General features: G+C 42.8%; 2 protein-coding genes across 3 annotated transcripts in view; one reads left to right on the top strand and one right to left on the bottom strand.

Moving 5' to 3' along the window:
- Window positions 1-18,251, bottom strand: part of gab3 (GRB2 associated binding protein 3) — a 206,281-nt gene that overhangs the window by 146,313 nt on the left and 41,717 nt on the right. Inside the window, exon 1 of one of the 2 annotated variants that reach the window (XM_018096707.2) lies at window positions 9,433-9,550. The exons of the other annotated variant lie outside the window; for it this stretch is intronic. The gene's annotated coding sequence lies outside the window, so the exon portion shown is untranslated. Of the gene's footprint in view, window positions 1-9,432; window positions 9,551-18,251 lie in introns of those variants that run through there. 2 annotated transcript variants of the gene reach the window in all.
- The window catches only part of smarca1 (SWI/SNF related, matrix associated, actin dependent regulator of chromatin, subfamily a, member 1), a 78,683-nt gene that overhangs the window by 38,033 nt on the left and 22,399 nt on the right, over window positions 1-18,251 (top strand). The window contains exons 12-16 of the mRNA XM_002931820.5: window positions 5,101-5,222; window positions 7,536-7,688; window positions 9,491-9,623; window positions 12,686-12,834; window positions 14,921-15,040. Of these exons, the coding sequence (XP_002931866.2) occupies window positions 5,101-5,222; window positions 7,536-7,688; window positions 9,491-9,623; window positions 12,686-12,834; window positions 14,921-15,040 (677 nt within the window). The remainder of the gene's footprint in view (window positions 1-5,100; window positions 5,223-7,535; window positions 7,689-9,490; window positions 9,624-12,685; window positions 12,835-14,920; window positions 15,041-18,251) is intronic.

Genomic DNA, 18,251 nt, shown 5'->3' with positions numbered 1-18,251 from the left:
CTCACCGGGAGCCCCGTATCCGGCGCGTCGCACAGGAAGAGCGCATAAGTGCGATCGTGCGCCACAACCATCTGCTCTGCGCTGCAGAGAACTCGTGCTGTACGGGGAGACTGGCCAAATCTAGCGCATACAGCGCGCACGTAAGGTGGTACAAGCACATTTAATGATATAGAAGGTCCATACCAAGGTTCTTACACTACCAGTGATTACATAGTGCTAACAGGTTCCAGCCATTACTGTTAACTACCCCTCTATCAAGCTAGACACGGCCTGAGGTTGTTACACTACCGTGATTAACAGGCTCTAACCCTGCTGTACATTGCCAAAAATTAACCGACTACAACTGCTAACTACCCTCAATCTATCAAGCTAGATGGAGATTGAGAATACACTTGATGACCTCAGGAAGGACATGGCCACAGCTACACCCACTCCCAGGGCTAAGAAATCCACAGACAAATGAACCACTACCCAGTTTAAAAAATACAGAATCTGCAAGCATACATTACGTAAAGGGGAACAAGGGGAGTGCAGAGACTGTGCAGAACCACCGGTACCGGCACCATTACTATCTCCACACCCAGATATGACGCATACCTCGGTTAGCCAACCGCAGGACGTCACTACCCAGGTGCAAATCACACAGCCACCTCTAACAAAGCAAAGCCTCCACAACTGGAGGACTTGTTTGACTGGATAAAATCCACCATACAATCTACTAACAGCCAATCCTCTACACGCCCTAGGAAATGCAAATCACATGTCCTGCTGGACACTAAATCCTCTGACACAGATGTTAGTGAACCAGATAGTGAACCTGAACAGGACGAGGTATCAGACAGCAACACTGACTGACAATTCAGAAAGGGATCAACATTACCATTCCATCGCAGGCACCGACATTGCCAAACGGTTACTGCGAGATATGCTAACTACCCTTGAAATTAAAAATGAGAAAGCAACCGCATCCAAGGCGGATAGGGTTCTAGGGGTACAACCTAAAAAGGCCAGAACCTTTCCAGTATTCAAGTCCATCTCCCAGTTAATAGACAATGAATGGGCGAAGCCAGATCACCACCTCACACTGACACAACACTTCCTCACCACTTATCCTATTCCGGAAGAACAACAAAAACTCTGGGATAAAGCTCCCAGAGTCGATTCCGCGGTCGCCCGCTTATCCAAAAATACGGCACTACCAACTGAGGAGACTGCCTTCAAGGAGCCCATGTATAGGAAAATGGAGGTCGCCCTCAGAAAGAGTTTCACACACGCCACAGCAATCTTAAGACCAGCAGTGGCATCAGCGGGTTTGGCAAGGACAGCCAAATTCTGGTGTCAAGAACTCATCAAGCGCCCACCAGCCTCACCACAGGCACTACAGGAGGCCTTAGATCTAATCAGCGCATCCTTGGCCTTCCTATCGGACGCAGCAATGGACACAGTGAGACTGGCAGCCAAGACCAGTATGGACACAGTGATAGCCAGACGAGCATTGTGGCTGCGCCACTGGTCCGGAGACACGGCTTCCAAATCCAAACTCCTTAATCTCAAGTTTACAGGAGACACACTTTTCGGGCCGACCTTAAACAAATAATTTCGGACGTCTCTGGGGGCAAGAGCACCTTTTTACCCTCAGGCAAAAAAAGACAAGACCCGAATCCACGAACAGAACATATAACAGGCAATGGAACACCCAAGGATGCTCCTTTTGTCCCTATCGCAACTCGTCCCTCTGCTCGTCACAGAGTGGCGGAGACACAAGGAAGAGCAGACCGTCATGGCCCCAACACCACAAACAAAGTAGGAAACCAGGACCTCCAAAACCTACTTCCGTATGACTGCTCACCGAATCCGAAGAGGGTAGGCGGCCGTCTGCTAGAAATTGCACTGATTTGGCAAACCCATGTTCAGGACAACTGGGTCCTATCCATTATCAGAGAAGGATACAGGATCCCAATTGACAACCTACCCCCACGTACATTCACTCGATGATCATCCACTCCCAAAAAACTCCCCAAATGGCCCTAACAAACATAGTGGATGATCTCCTAACCAACACCATCATCTCCCCAGTGCCCTGGCGGAAACGTTATACAGGGTTCTACTCAAACTTATTCCTGGTGGAAAAAAAGGACGGCTCTTTCCGTTCAGTCCTGAACCTAAAGCCCCTGAACCCGTTCGTGTCCACACAAAAATTTTGCATGGAATCCCTGCAGTCTGTGAGCATGTCGATGACACCACAGTGCTACATGACGACAGTGGATCTTCAAGATGCATACCTACACATCCCTATAAGGGAGTGCTCCCAGAGATACCTATGGTTCACGGTCCAGGACAAACAATCAATTCAGGGCCCTACCATTCGGACTCTGCACAGCGTACAGAGTCTTCACGAAGGTACTCAGCCCAGTCGTAGCACACATCAGGCGCATGGGGATAGCACTGACCCCATATCTGGACGACATCCTGATCCGCTCACACTCCTACAATCAGGCCACAACGGACACACAGATATGCATATCAACCCTTGCACAACACGGCTGGGTGGTGAACAATAAAAAGAGTCAGCTAACACCAACCCAGCGCATTCAATTCCTAGGAATGTGGCTCAATTCCAAAGCTCAGACCATTTCACTAACGACAGACAAAGTTCAAAGGATATCCACAACAGCACAGGACCTGTGCAAACTGAACTCAACAACAGCAGAGGTGCGTTTCAAACTTTTGGGCTACATGGCAGCCGCCCTGGAGGCACTACCATTCGGCCGCTACCACATGAGATACTTTCAAAACCATTTTCTAAAACACTGGAACAAAGACCACACAGATCTATCCCAAAGAATTCCTCTAAACAACCAGGTCCGACAGTCCCTCATTTGGTGGGCCTGCCCCCACTACCTAACAGTAGGCAAGAAATGGACCCTACCGCCATGGACTGTTATCACGACGGACGCAAGCCTCACGGGCTGGGGGGGGCGGTTTACCCACCGCACACATGTCAGGGGATGTGGACAACCGAAGAGGCAAATCAATGTCCTAGAGATCAGGGCCATCAGGAATGCCACCCTCCATTGGTCCCGACTCCTCAAGGACTTCGAGTCCAATCGGACAATGCCACAGCTGTAGCCTACCTCAACAAGCAGGGAGGTACTCGCAGCAACCAAGCAATGCGGGAAGCATCCCTTATACTCAGTTGGGCACACGTCCCGGCAATATCTGCAGTCTACATACCCGGCGTCCAGAACTGGGAGGCAGACAATCTCAGCCGGCATCGGATAGACCAGGGAGAGTAGGCACTCCACCAGAACACATTCGAACAGATCGTGGCAAAGTGGGGACGCCCGGACATAGACATACTAGCATGCAGGCGCAACTTCAAAGTTCCTACGTACTGCGCCAAGTCACAGAATCCTGGGGCATCATACGTGGATGCCTTAGTCATACCCTGGACAAAGTCTATGCCTTTCCGCCACTAGCTCTTTTGCCTCGGATAATCCGCAACATCCAACAGGAACACACAGTAACTATCTTGATTGCTCCGGACTGGCCCAGATGGAATTTGTATACTAATGCAGGGGTGGGCAAACTACGGCCCGCGGGCCACATCCGGCCCTTTCAATCCGGCCTGCTGTCTCCGGCCCCCTTAACAGAATGACGGGCCCTGATTGGTTGCGCCCCGTGCGTGCGCACAACGTCAGCACGCACGGGGCACAACCATATAAAAGAATGCACTGGGGAGCCGGGGAACAGAAGGACGGGACGGAGGAAGCAGCGGGTCGCTGGAGGAGGGAGCAGCGTAACGCTGTCCGGCCCGGTCCGGCCCGTCCGTTAGTATATGTGGCCCCTGAGCCAAAAAGTTTGCCCACCCCTGCACTAATGCTAAGGAAAAGGCACTCCACAAGTTAGACGTGGTGTGGGCAATCAAATTCTATCTGGACAGGTCCAAACACTACAGGAAAGCAGACGCCTTCCTGGTCACATATGGGTCAAACAAGGGTTCCCCAGCGTCCAAACGAACCATAGCCAGATGGCTGGTCGATACAATCTCAGTAAACAGCCTAAGCCATTTAACATCAGAGCACACTCTACCAGAGCTGTCAGCATTTCGTGGGCACTATACCATTCTGCCACACCAGAACAAATCTGCAAGGCAGCTACGTGGGCGTCACTTTCCACGTTTGCAAAATTCTATAGACTTCAGGTCTTCCATTCCGCACCAGCAGCTTTTGGCAGGAAAGTCCTACAAGCTGCAGTGCAACACTAAATACAATAGTGAATACACCCACCCACAGTACGGGACAGCTTTAGAAAGACAGGTAGGGCCGGACTACAGAAAGAAGGATTTTTAACTTACCGGAAAATCCTTTTCTAGATGGCCCGTACTGTCAGTGCAGTAAGCCCCACCCTTAAGTTATGGTTCATGATGTTAGGTTATGATAGTTCACAAGTTAGTACACTTCTGGCTACTTTCCTCATTACACTATACTCACTCTCTATCTGCTCCTCCTAACTGGCCTATTATAAGAAACACTGAAGAAGAAAGGAGGAGCGTCGGCTTATAGAGAGGGGGTGGAGCCGAGAAGTTTCTTTTCTTCTTCTGTCCTGCCTCCGGAAGGGAATACTTAACCCCATGGTGTCTACACTGACAGTACAGGCCGTCTAGAAAAGGATTTTCCGGTAATCCTCCTTTCTGAAGGATCAGATTACAGTAATAGTTATATTAGGGTTTTCTTTGTTGTGTTTTGGTTTAAAAGCTGGAGTTCTCCTTTAAGGTCAAATATTATTTTAGAATATAAGCAGCAGTCACTGGACACCTTACTTTTTCAAGGCTTAATGATTTCCATTTGCAGTAGGTAGCACATGAAAATAGAAACCGCAATGATGTCATCTTTCTCAGGGTTGCATTGCCTTAGCTATTTCCTAAAGACGTTCCTAGTTATTTCCTAAAAAGAATCCTCTTGCACTGTGAGTCATGTTAAATTCTGTCAACTGAAGTACAATTACTAGTTATGGTTTGCACAGCATCTATTATAAATTAAAAGGACAGATACTTGCAGGTAGAAAGTCTAATGAAAATATTCATAAACTGCGTAACAGGTTCCAGAGTCCTGATTTTCAGCCAGATGACTAGAGTACTTGACATTCTGGAGGATTACTGTATGTGGCGAGGCTATGAGTACTGTCGGCTAGATGGACAGACACCACATGAACAAAGAGAGGTAAATACTATCGCGACCTGCACAATAAAATCGTTCTCTAACATTAAGATATGTTTACAGCATCTTAAAGATGCATAAAACTCATATTTTCACATGTTGGTATCTGGTTGAAATACATGATTCAAAAACTATACACAACCACATTTTAAAACAATAAAAAGTGCCCAATACCTCTGAACACAGATTATTTTTTTCTTTGCTTTATCAATGCAGCTTAGAAATTGTCCATACCAGTGAGTATTTAAAATGCATTGCTATAATTTAAAATTTATTTCCAGGATAAGCCTTGTTACAAGCATCGGCGGAGGGTGACTTTTTTGTTTGGGGTGGCTAAAGATGGGTCATAGACTGACCTACAGCTAATGTGAGACTGCTGCTGGTGTAAAAAATTAACCTCCCAACTACCTCTTGCCGTTCCCACCGATTTCCAAGGATTCTGTGCAAAAGTGCGGGTGGGGGTGCTTTTTTTTTACCCTAAAATGCTTAGGATGTAAAAGTATTCGTCCATGCCCTTTTGTGAGGGGATCTGAAAACATTTGTGTTTGTGATCAGTTAGCTCAAAAGGGTAGTTCACCTTTAAATTCACTTTTAATATAATGTAGACTGATATTCTGATACAATTTGCAATTGGTCCTCTTTTATTTTTAATGGTTTTTCAGTTATTCAGCTTTTTGTTAAGCAGCTCTCCATTTGGTATTTCAGCAGCTATCTGGTTGCTAGGATCTTATTTACCCTAGCAACCAGTTAGTGGTTTAAACAAGAGATAGAAATATGAACTGTTAAGGGGCCTGCATGGAAAAATAGGTAATAAAAAAATGACAATAATAAAATTGTAGCCTCGCAGAGCAATAATTTTGGGCCCCCATTTGAAAGCTGGAAAGAGGCAAAAGAAAAAGGCAAATTATTCAAGAACTATAAAAAAAAATTAATTAGGAAGACCAATTGCAAAGTTGCTAGGAATATGCCATTTTATAACATACTAAAAGTTAAGTTAAAGTGAACCACCCCTTTAGATGTGTTTATGTTAGTTTTATAGCAAAAAAGGCAGCGGGTACTGACACCCCAGGCACATTATATACAATGAGACACAGTCTATATTTACAAAACCAGCACATTATATGCAGTGAGACGCAGTATTTACAAAACCAGCACATTATATGCAGCAAGACGCAGTATTTACAAAACCAGCACATTGTATGCAGTGAGACACAGTATTTACAAAACAGCACATTATATGCAGAGATGCAGTCGGTATTTACAAAACCAGCACATTATATGCAGTGATACACAGTCAGTATTTACAAAACCAGCACATTGTATGCAGTGAGACGCAGTATTTACAAAACAGTACATTATATGCAGTGAGACGCAGTCTGTATTTACAAAACCAGCACTTTATATGCAGAGATGCAGTCGGTATTTACAAAACCAGCACATTATATGCAGTGATACACAGTCGGTATTTACAAAACCAGCACATTGTATGCAGTGAGACGCAGTATTAACAAAACAGTACATTATATGCAGTGAGACGCAGTCTGTACTTTCAAAACCAGCACATTATATGCAGTGAGACGCAATCGGTATTTACAAAGCCAGCACATTATATGCAGTGAGACGCAGTAGGTATTTACAAAACCAGCACATTATATGCAGTGAGACGCTGTCTGGATTTACAAAGCCAGCACATTATATGCAGTGAGACGCAGTCTGTATTTACAAATGTTGAAGGGAGCTGGAGGGGGAACTGAAGGATGCTGGGGGGGGGGCTGGAGGATGAGCTGGAGAATGCTGGGGAGGGGGGAGCTGCAGGATGCTGGGGGGGAGCAGGAAGCGGTGGGGAGTGGGCCATAGTAGGAGGACACTGGGAGAGGACCAGCAATGTTTTAGGGGGCCCTGGGCTGGCACCAATGCAAAATGTAACCCTCAGCATCCTCCAGCACTCCCCAGCATTCTGTAGCTGCCCCCAGCGTCCTTACCAGCATCCTCCCCAACATCCTCCAGCTCCAACCTTCTGCTTCCGCCTGCTTCCTCCGTCCTTTGGCTGCGTCTGTCCCCCGGCTCCCCGCTGCAGCCCACACTTTTATACGGTTGCGCCCCGTGCGTACTGATGTCACGCGCACGCACAGGGCCCAACCAATCATGGCCCATAATTCCATATAGGGGGCAGAGCTAAATGAAAAACTGTATCACGGTCGGGCCTCCTTTAAAGAACGAGGATCATCTGGGCCCAGGAAAACTGTCCCCCCTGTGTCCCCCTGATGGCGGCCCTGTGTATAAATATTAATATAATTGAATTTATTCATTTACCAGGCAGCAATAGAGACTTTTAATAGTCCTAACAGCAGCAAATTCATTTTCATGCTGAGTACCCGTGCAGGAGGCCTTGGAATAAATCTGGCGACTGCTGACGTTGTGATCTTATATGATTCAGACTGGAACCCACAAGTGGACTTACAAGCAATGGTCAGTTGCCATTTTTGCTCATATCTTCCACATCACAATTTAAACCAAACTGCAGTTGTTTAGGATATTTTAAAAATTAAACATTATATTCCTGAACATTTAAACTAACTGAGCTACTCTGATGACAGTATTGTAATTTGATTTGATTTTGAATGTCTCTCATGACATTTACTGGTGTGCCTTATGAAATGTGAAAACCTAGAATTAGCATAATAAAATTAAGAAGACTGGAAAAGGAAAGAAAATTAGCTGAAGTAGAACAATAAATGGCATAGTGTTGTTAAAGACGTTCGAGTACAAATATTTCTGGATTATAATAGCAATGGGAAGTTGTATTATAGCAATATTTTTCTTTTTCTTATGAGCCAGTAATTTAAGTGGTCAGCAGCTATTAAGATCCAATGCTATCATGTGATATCTATTCAACAGCAACTGAAGGGCTGTTGGGCAGCACTAATATAAAGTTTTACACTTGCCCACTTACAACTTCATTCTCTCTATCACTGGTTGCATGGAGCCTAGAACTGTCATCCCTATTTACACCCCCAAAGGATACTCATTCAGATTTGGTAATGAATTTTGCTCTGAATAACATTGTTTCAGCACGTATTGCTTTTCATCTGTAAGAGTCTAAATTCCATTTGCATTTATCAGCTATGCTCCATAATATTCTGAAATGGTAATTTTGTTTGCTCATTTTATAGCTTTTTCACTGGTTGACCCAGAAAAAAGTGCACCATAAAGAAATTTGGAAATTATTATTTCTTTGGCTGTAAAAACTGAATGTTAGGATTTGGGACACTTAAGAGTCTGAAGTACCAGTACAGAATGTGGGACCTCAAGGTGCTTACTATATTCCCATAATATAAGTAAGGTGGCCATATACTGAGATGTGCTCATTTGGCGAGGTCAACAAGCTGAGGCACTCCTCGCCCCGATGGAGTTTTTAAAGGGGACATATAGGATAAATGGGAAAACCCTAATTTTGTAGGCAATTATGAATAATATATGGTGCTGGTTTCCCTTTGGGCTAAACATTAATACTGTCTGTAACAATGGCCCTTTTATTGGAGCTCCCTATAGATCCTATCACTTCTCTGTCGAGTTTGAAATGGAGAGTGGGCATGTCCTAACGGTCCCTGCCAGAAGCACAGTAGGAGGGGGAGAACCAATCACAGCCCTGCAGTCACACAAGCACAGACAGGCTTCAGTTCCCTATCAGGTCAGCCTAGCTGCTGATTGGTTCCTATCCTACAGTGCAGTGTACGGAGGGCCGCCGGCTCCCCAGCTCATCCAGAGAATTCAGCCAGCAGGAAGTGGAACAGATGGGTGGGACTAGTGGAGTTTTGGTGGAATTTCCCAATAAATCAGTCAGAAACACAACTTTTTTAAGCACAATCCTTCTATATCTAGAGGAGTATAATTCTCTGGTACATTCATAATTTTTTATAGGATATGTCTCCTTTAAACCTGCCTGATTTTCAACCAGATATCGGTCAGGTATGCCTGTCTGCAGGCCCCATACACAGTACTACTGGCTATTATATGAGAATATTGCAGAATGCTTAAGATACTCAACTCAAACACCAAATTCAGTATAGCAAAACTTTCCCCTCTCCTTTATTAAAAAAAGGGAACTAACAATACACAGGCCATTGTTTTTTAAGCTTATTGCTTCTTTAACATAAGATGGTGTGCTGTAGCAGTACATTTATGCAAGTGAGTTTGAAATAAATACCTGTACCTGAAAATGGAAACGGAAATCAAGCTTTAAATCTCTCGCTTCATTCTGATTCTAATAGGATCGTGCTCATCGAATTGGACAGAAAAAGACAGTACGTGTATTCCGTCTCATCACGGATAATACTGTGGAAGAAAGGATAGTAGAAAGAGCTGAGATTAAACTAAGGCTCGATTCTATAGTCATACAGCAAGGTATGTATGCTCATTAACAAATAACAGAAGAACTAAACCACCAACAAGAAATATCCTATGAAATGCCTACACAATTTTATTGAGTAAGCAATTTTACTGGCAAACTTTAGTGCAGTGCATCATACTGTACTGGGGATCTGCAATTACCAAAGCTGCAGAAATAGAAAATAATATGTATGGATGGTGGAATTGTGTCTAAAAATTGGGCTTATGCCATCATTTTGTACCACATTTGAACAGTAATTACTGTTTAGGAATTTATAACATGGGGCTTTCACTTCTGTCTGTCTGGAAAGTTGTACATTGAAAATCGTTCTAACCAGGGCTGCCATCAGAAATCACGGGGCCGCTCACAATTTTCTGGGCGCCCCCTCCTCCCACGCCCTGCCCCCCAATGACCCCTCCCCCAGTGACCACTGCCATCAGTACGACAGACATTGGTAGCTAGGGCCCCCTAAAACATTGGTAGCCAGGGGTTACATTTTGCATTGGTGCCAGCCCAGGGGCCCCTAAAACATTGCTGGTCCTCCCCCAGTGTCCTTATACTATGGCCCACTCCCCTGTTTGTGATCAGTTAGCTTAAAGGGGTAGTTCACCTTTAAATTCACTTTTAATATAATGTAGACGGATATTCTGAGACAATTTGCAATTGGTCCTCTTATTTTTAATGGTTTTTCAGTTGTTTAGCTTTTTGTTCAGCAGCTCTCCATTTGGTATATCAGCAGCTATCTGGTTGCTAGGGTCTTATTTACCCTAGCAACCAGGTAATGGTTTAAACAAGAGATGGGAATATGAATGAAAGGCAAATTATTGAAGAACTATAAAAAAAAAAATAATTAGGAAGACCAATTAATTGCTAGGAATAGGCCATTTTATAACTATAACTATACTAACTATACTATACTATACTAAAAGTTAACTTAAAAGTGAACCATCCCTTTAGATGTGTTTACGTTTTATAGCTTTACAGCAAGATACTGACATCCCAGTGACATTATATGCAGTGAGGCGCAGTTTGTATTTACAAAACCAGCACATTATATGCAGTGAGACGCAGTCTGTATTTATAAAACCAGCACATTATATGCAGTGAGACGCAGGCTGTATTTACAAAACCAGCATATTATATGCAGTGAGACACAGTCTGTATTTACAAAACCAGCACATTATATGCAGTGAGACGCAGTCTGTATTTACAAAACCAGCACATTATATGCAGTGAGACACAGTCTGTATTTACAAAACCAGCACATTATATACAGTGAAATGCAGTAGTTACAAAACCAGCACATTATATGCAATGAGACGCAGTATTTACAAAACCAGCACATTATATGCAAAGAGAAGCAGTATTTACAAAACCAGCACATTATATGCAATGATACGCAGTATTTACAAAACCAGCACACTATATGCAGTGAGACGCAGTCTGTATTTACAAAACCAGCACATTATATGCAATGAGACGCAGTATTTACAAAACCAGCACATTATATGCAATGAGACGCAGTATTTACAAAACCAGCACATTATATGCAGTGAGATGCAGTCTGTATTTACAAAACCAGCACATTATATGCAGTGAGACACAGTCTGTATTTACAAAACCAGCACATTATATACAGTGAAATGCAGTAGTTACAAAACCAGCACATTATATGCAATGAGACGCAGTATTTACAAAACCAGCATATTATATGCAATGAGACGTAGTATTTACAAAACCAGCACATTATATGCATTGAGCCAGTCTGTATTTACAAAACCAGCACATTATATGCAAAGAGAAGCAGTATTTACAAAACCAGCACATTATATGCAATGATACGCAGTATTTACAAAACCAGCACATTATATGCAGTGAGGCACAGTCTGTATTTACAAAACCAGCACACTATATGCAGTGAGACGCAGTCTGTATTTTCAAAACCAGCACATTATATGCAATGAGACGCAGTATTTACAAAACCAGCACATTATATGCAATGAGACGCAGTATTTACAAAACCAGCACATTATATGCAGTGAGATGCAGTATTTACAAAACCAGCACATTATATGCAGTGAGACGCAGCCTATATTTACAGAACCAGCACATTAAATTCAGTGAGACGCAGTATTTACAAAACCAGCATATTATATGCAGTGAGACACAGTCTATATTTACAGAACTAACACATTAAATTCAGTGAGACGCAGTGGGTACAGATGGCAGATATTCAGGCCCTGGCACTATAACACTGGCACTGTAACACACCATTGGCCTCACTGTAACTAATTAGAAATGAACAAAACAATGACAAAAGTAAAAAAAATTAAAAAAAATAGTAAGTGCAAAAAAAAAAAAAACCAACAACAAATATATAAAAGCACAATTAGCTTTTTTTAAGGGGAAAGAGCTAACTTGGCATCCATCTGTTAGGATATGTGATAGGGATATTATAGATGTCCAGCTCCCCCCAGTGTCCTTCCCAGCATCCTCCCCAACATCCTCCAGCTCCCCCCAGCTCCGATTTTCTGCTTCTGCCTGCTTCCTCCGTCCTTTGGCTGCGTCTGTCCCCCGGCTCCCCGCTGCAGCCCACACTTTTATACGGTTGCATCCCGTGTGTAATGATATCACACGCACGCACGGGGCACAACCAGTCAGGGCCCGTAATTCTTTAAAGAGGGCCGAGCTAAAAATAACTGTATCACGACCGGGCCCCCTTTAAAGAACAAGGATCGTCCGGGCCCGGGACAACTGTCCCCCCTATGCCCCCCTGATGGCGGCCCTGGTTCTAACTGCTAAGAATGCTTCTGGAGTCAAAAGTTTGCATGTATCACAAATATGTTATCTTGTTCTACATTTTTTTAGGTTTTCTTAAAATTAAGACACCTTCCAATATTTTTGCCATCCGCACAACCCATTCTTCTTCATGTCAATAACAGACACAAGCTAGACTCATGTACCTTACCTACTGTATCTTCTATTGTGCTCTAGTAGAGTGATTCCTGGCAAAAGCTATGATTATTATACAGATTTTAGCAATAATAACTGCAATGCATTTTAATCTTTTGTCTAGGAAGGTTAATAGATCAGCAGTCAAACAAACTGGCAAAAGATGAAATGCTCCAGATGATACGTCACGGAGCAACTCATGTGTTTGCTTCAAAGGATAGTGAACTGACGGATGAAGATATCACCACAATTTTGGAAAGAGGGGAAAGAAAGGTATCAATCCAGTTCATCTGGCAGTTCATATAAAGCCCCCTGTATAGATTATTTAGGGATAACAGGCTAGTGTTTCATGCGCCACTAACACAACTGTATTATTTCCAAAATAAAAGAATGTAACACATGCTGCTGCAAGGAATATGTATTTATTAAAACTTTGACTTTGTCCAAATTTGCTTAAAAAGCTTCAGAATATATTAAGCAATCATAGGCAGGGCCGCCATCAGAAATCACGGGGCCCCTCACAACAACATTTTCTGGGCCCCCTTCCTCCCACGCCCTGCCCCTCCCAATGGCCCCTCCCTCAGTGACCCCTGCCATCAGTACTAAGGACACACAGACATTGGTAGCCAGGGCCCCCTAAAACATTGGTAGCTAGGGGTTACATTTTGCATTGGTGCCAGCCCAGGGCCCCCTAAAACATTTAAAGAATGAGGATCATCCGGGCCTGGGACAGCTGTCCCCCCCTGATGGCGGCCCTGCCTCGGACTTAGTATCATTCTGTTTTTTTCCTTTCTTCTAAGGCTGTCTTTCCCCTCTGCCTGATCAATCCTATCTTTTCCTTCATTTGCCTTTTTATTCTTTTTTTTAACTTTTTTTGTATTTTGCTTCTTTCTTTTACTTCACATTATCCATCCCCTCCCCCTTTCCATTCCCTGCTTCTCTCCTTTTCACCTTCTTCTATGCTCCCTTTTACCCTTTTACCTCCTGATCTTTCATTTTCTTTCTTCTCTCCTCTCTTTTTCTTGAACTGTAAACTGTTCATCTTTTCCTCCAACACCACTTTTAATGTTCTATACTTTTGTTCCCTCTTCTTTTTTGCCTCCTCTCTCTTTGTTCTTTTAACTCCTTTCTATTTCTCTTGTGCCTCCACCTTTTTTACCGTCTCTTATATCATAGTACTTAATTTTGTCCTCCTTTTATCTTACGCTTTTTTCTCTTGCACCTAACCACATGTAAGTACACAAAGTAAAAATGGATTTAAAAAATAATAATTATAGTATAGGTTTTTGTGCTTCAGAATAGATAAAAACACTGGCACTTTTCCCATGCTTTTGCCATGGTTCTAAAGATGGTCCCTGTACTACCTTCTTATGGTAGGTGGTAATTTCAAGTCTCTCTTGCAGAGTATTGTGCTATGCACCTACTGAAGCACTGTATTTTCTTATTCAGTGCAAGGTGCAGAGTGAAGCAAATCCCATGGGGAAAATGCTCAGCGAATGGCTCTTAAGAAGTGGAATTTTGCACCCCATACAGAATTACTAAATAAGCTTTAGGGAGTGACAGATAGGCATTTATAGTTAAGTTAAGTTAGGACCAACCTTGCGCAATATAGCTGTAGTTGTTACTAGGAAAGGTGAGATAAAGATGTTTATATCAAATACAAAATATAGAATAACATAGCATTTAAATGTTTAATAAATTGCAGCTCTCATATTTCTGCAGAAATGTTGCTGCTAATACCAAGAGCCCTATTTAATATAATTATATCTCAAGAAATACACAACAAGCATTTACTGCTCTGCTGTTTGAAAGCAAACACTAAATTGGATTTATAGTTTATTAAAGCTGAAACAAATGTTGCCACTCTTTTTGCATTAAAGTGTCTCTATGACAATGGTTGCCAAAAAACTGTTGATGGCTAACTTAGGCATCAAGTGTCATTTTACTGTCCAGGCTGTTAAAATACCAGTCAGGTGGTAACTAGTAATGCAGGAATGCTTTATTGATTATTTGAATATCAACCCCCCAACTCCTCTGTGCATGAGAGGCTTCCAGCTTATTGGAGCATTTGTCTGTCTGCAGCCCAGTGTCACATAACCCCTCTAAAGATGCAGCCAGCAAGTTTTCACATTGTCTCACCATGTACAGACACCATTTACATTTACAAATACATTAAAAACCACTGTAAATTTTTCAGGTATGTGTAAATGGAGACCTGTTTTAATGTGCATCAGAGATCTACATACGTACCCCGTAGAAATTATAATTGATGTTAACATTATTGAGTGTGCATGTATAATGGCAGACAAATGCTATATATAGATTTTGTGTGAAGACTTTCATTACTTTGTCTTCCCAGACTGCTGAAATGGCAGAGCGTTTGCAAAAAATGGGAGAGAGCTCTCTACGAAACTTCTCCGTGGACACAGAAACAAGTTTATATAACTTTGAAGGAGAAGATTATCGAGAAAAGCAAAAGGTATATGAATCTGTTTACATTATTAAATTGCAATTGCAAAAATGGGTGCCTGTCTCTATAGATATATCCTGCAGGTGCCAATGCCACACTAATGCCTGCCAACCCCAGTAACTAAATGCTACACTTAACCTGTTAGTTAGACACAGTACATAAGAGCAAGAACCCAAATGGCCTTGGGAGATGTCGAATACTTCTGAATTATCCAAACTTAAGGGACAGACAAGGAAAGTGTAAATCCCTTTGTGGTACCAAATGTTGGGCACCCCCAGTGGTGGTAAACACTTACCTGATACGACAAGCTCCTGTTAGCAGAAAACTGCTAACCCAGGGTTCTTCTTAACAAGCACCACGGAACAATTTTTTTAGGGATGCACCAAATCCAGGATTCGTTCAAAATTTGGACAAGATTTAGCCCTTTTCAGCAGGATTCAGATTAGGCCGAATCCACGCTCCTGGCCAAAGCAAATCCTTAAAATCACGTGACTTTTTGTCACATAACCACAAAAGTGTTGCATGCGCAGAAGAGTGAAAAAGTTGCTTTTTTGTTAAAGTTTGACTGCGCATGCGCATCCGCGAGAACAAAGAGGCTGCATTTAGAGGATCACTTCATGGTGCTCGCACAGATGAACCGCAGGCTGGGGTAGTTTACTAACAAAAGCACAACCCGGGGCTTGAGGTAAGTGATTGCAATCACTGGGGGTGTTCCACAGTGACCCCTGCCATCAGTACAAAGGACACACAGACATTGGTAGGCAGGCCCCCCCCTAAAACATTGGTAGCTAGGGGTTACATTTTGCATTGGTGCCAGCCCAGGGCCCCCTAAAACATTGCTGGTCCTCCCCCAGTGTCCTCATACTATGGCCCACTCCCCACAAACATTTGTGGTTGTGATCAGTTAGCTTAAAGGGGTAGTTCACCTTTAAATTCACTTTTATTATAATGTAGACTGATATTCTGAGACAATTTGCAAGTGCTCCTCTTTTATTTTTAATGGTTTTTCAGCTATTTAGCTTTTTGTTCAGCAGCTCTCCATTTGGTATTTCAGCAGCTATCTGGTTACTAGGGTCTTATTTACCCTAGCAACCAGGTAGTGGTTTAATCAAGAGATGGAAATATGAATAGTTAAGGGGCCTGCATAGAAAAATAAGTAATAAAAAAGACAATAATAATAAAATTGTAGCCTTGCAGAGCAATAATTTTTGGCCCCCATTTGAAAGCTAGAAAAAGTTAGAAGAGAAAGGCAAATTATTCAAGAACTATAAAAAAATTGAAGACCAATTGCAAAGTTGCTAGGAATAGGCCATTTTATAACATACTAAAATTTATCTTAAAAAAGTGAACCACCCCTTTAGATGTGTTTACGTTAGTTTTATAGCAAGAAAGGCAGTGGGTACTGATACCCCAGGCACATTATATAGAGTGGGGCGGAGTCTGTATTTACAAAACCAGCACATTATACGCAGTGAGACGCAGTCTTTAAAAAACCAGCACATTATATGCAGTGAGACGCAGTCTGTATTTACAAAACCAGCACATTATATGCAGCGAGACGTAGTCTGTATTTACAAAACCAGCACATTATAAACAGTGAGACACAGTATTTACAAAACCAGCACATTATATACAGTGAGACGCAGTCTGTATTTAAAAAACCAGCACATTATATGCAGCGAGACGTAGTCTGTATTTACAAAACCAGCACATTATAAACAGTGAGACACAGTATTTACAAAACCAGCACATTATATACAGTGAGACGCAGTCTGTATTTACAAAACCAGCACATTATATGCAGCGAGACGTAGTCTGTATTTACAAAACCAGCACATTATAAACAGTGAGACACAGTATTTACAAAACCAGCACATTATATACAGTGAGACGCAGTCTGTTTTTACAAAACCAGCACATTATATGCAGTGAGATGCAGTGGGTACGGATGGCAGATATTCAGACCCTGGCACTATAACACTGGCACTGATACACAACATTGGCCCCACTGTAACTAACTAGAAATGAACAAAACAATGACAAAAGAAAAAAACAGCAAGTGTTAAAAAAAAAACAACAACAAATATATAAAAGCACAATGAGCTTTTTCAGGGGGAAAGAGTTAACTTACCATCCATCTGTTAGCATAGGTGATAGGGATATTATAGATGTCAGGTCAGGCAAATAACAATTTAATTTCAGCTAGTGATTCAGCCTTTAGAACTGTATAGTACCTGTGGGAGTGGGATGAAATCTGCAGCAAAAGTTGAGAGTTGGTTCTCAGGTACAGGGCCGCCATCAGAAATCACGAGGCCCCTCACAACAAAATTTTCTGAGTCCCCCCTCCTCCCACACCCTGCCCCTCAATGGCCCCTCCCCCAGTGACCCCTGCCATCAGTACAAAGGACACACAGACATTGATAGCCAGGACCCCCCCAACATTGGTAGCCAGGGCCCCCCTAAAACATTGGTAGCCAGGGATTACATTTTGCTTTGGTGCCAGCCCAGGGCCTCCTAAAACATTGCTGGTCCTCCCCCAGTGTCCTCATACTATGGCCCACTCCCTGCTGCTTCCAGCTCTCCCACTGCTTCCTCCAGTTCCCCCCTTCAGCATCCTCCAGCGCCACCTCCCCAGCATCCTTATCAACATCCTCCAGCTCCGACCTTCTGTTTCCTCGTCCTCTTGATCTGTCCCCCGGCTCCCCGCTGCAGCCCACACTTTTATACGGTTCCTCCCCGTGCGTACTACTGACGTTACACGCCCGTATGCATGGCACGCAACCAATAGAACGAGGATCATCCGGGCCCGGGACAATTGTCGCCCCTGTACCCCCCTGATGGCGGCCCTGCATTTGGCACCCCAAGTGATTTACATTTTCCTTTTCCCTTAAATAAGTTTTTCTGTATTTTTTAGAAGAATTATCAAAAATGATTTTGTTTTTATATTATTCCACCTGACAATTCAATCTACAATTTGTCAGAGGTGTCTGAACGCACTGCTGATGTTTGTTATGATTTCATTGCACCCATTAAACAATGCACTCACACTTGTATGTTAAATAATATTTCTAGATATCATAAAATACAGTATACTGATTTAAAAAAAAAAAAAACAAGAGAGAATCTCTGTTATTACTACTTCCTAATCTTATGCCTTCTGGAATTTTTTTCTCAATAATAGTGAATGTAGGTGCAGGCATATTGTTATACAATACATTGC

Source organism: Xenopus tropicalis, chromosome 8 (assembly GCF_000004195.4).
Source record: "Xenopus tropicalis strain Nigerian chromosome 8, UCB_Xtro_10.0, whole genome shotgun sequence".
Lineage (NCBI taxonomy): Eukaryota > Metazoa > Chordata > Amphibia > Anura > Pipidae > Xenopus > Xenopus tropicalis.
Note: the sequence above shows the minus strand (reverse complement) of the source record. Positions and strands in the feature narration are given on the sequence as shown.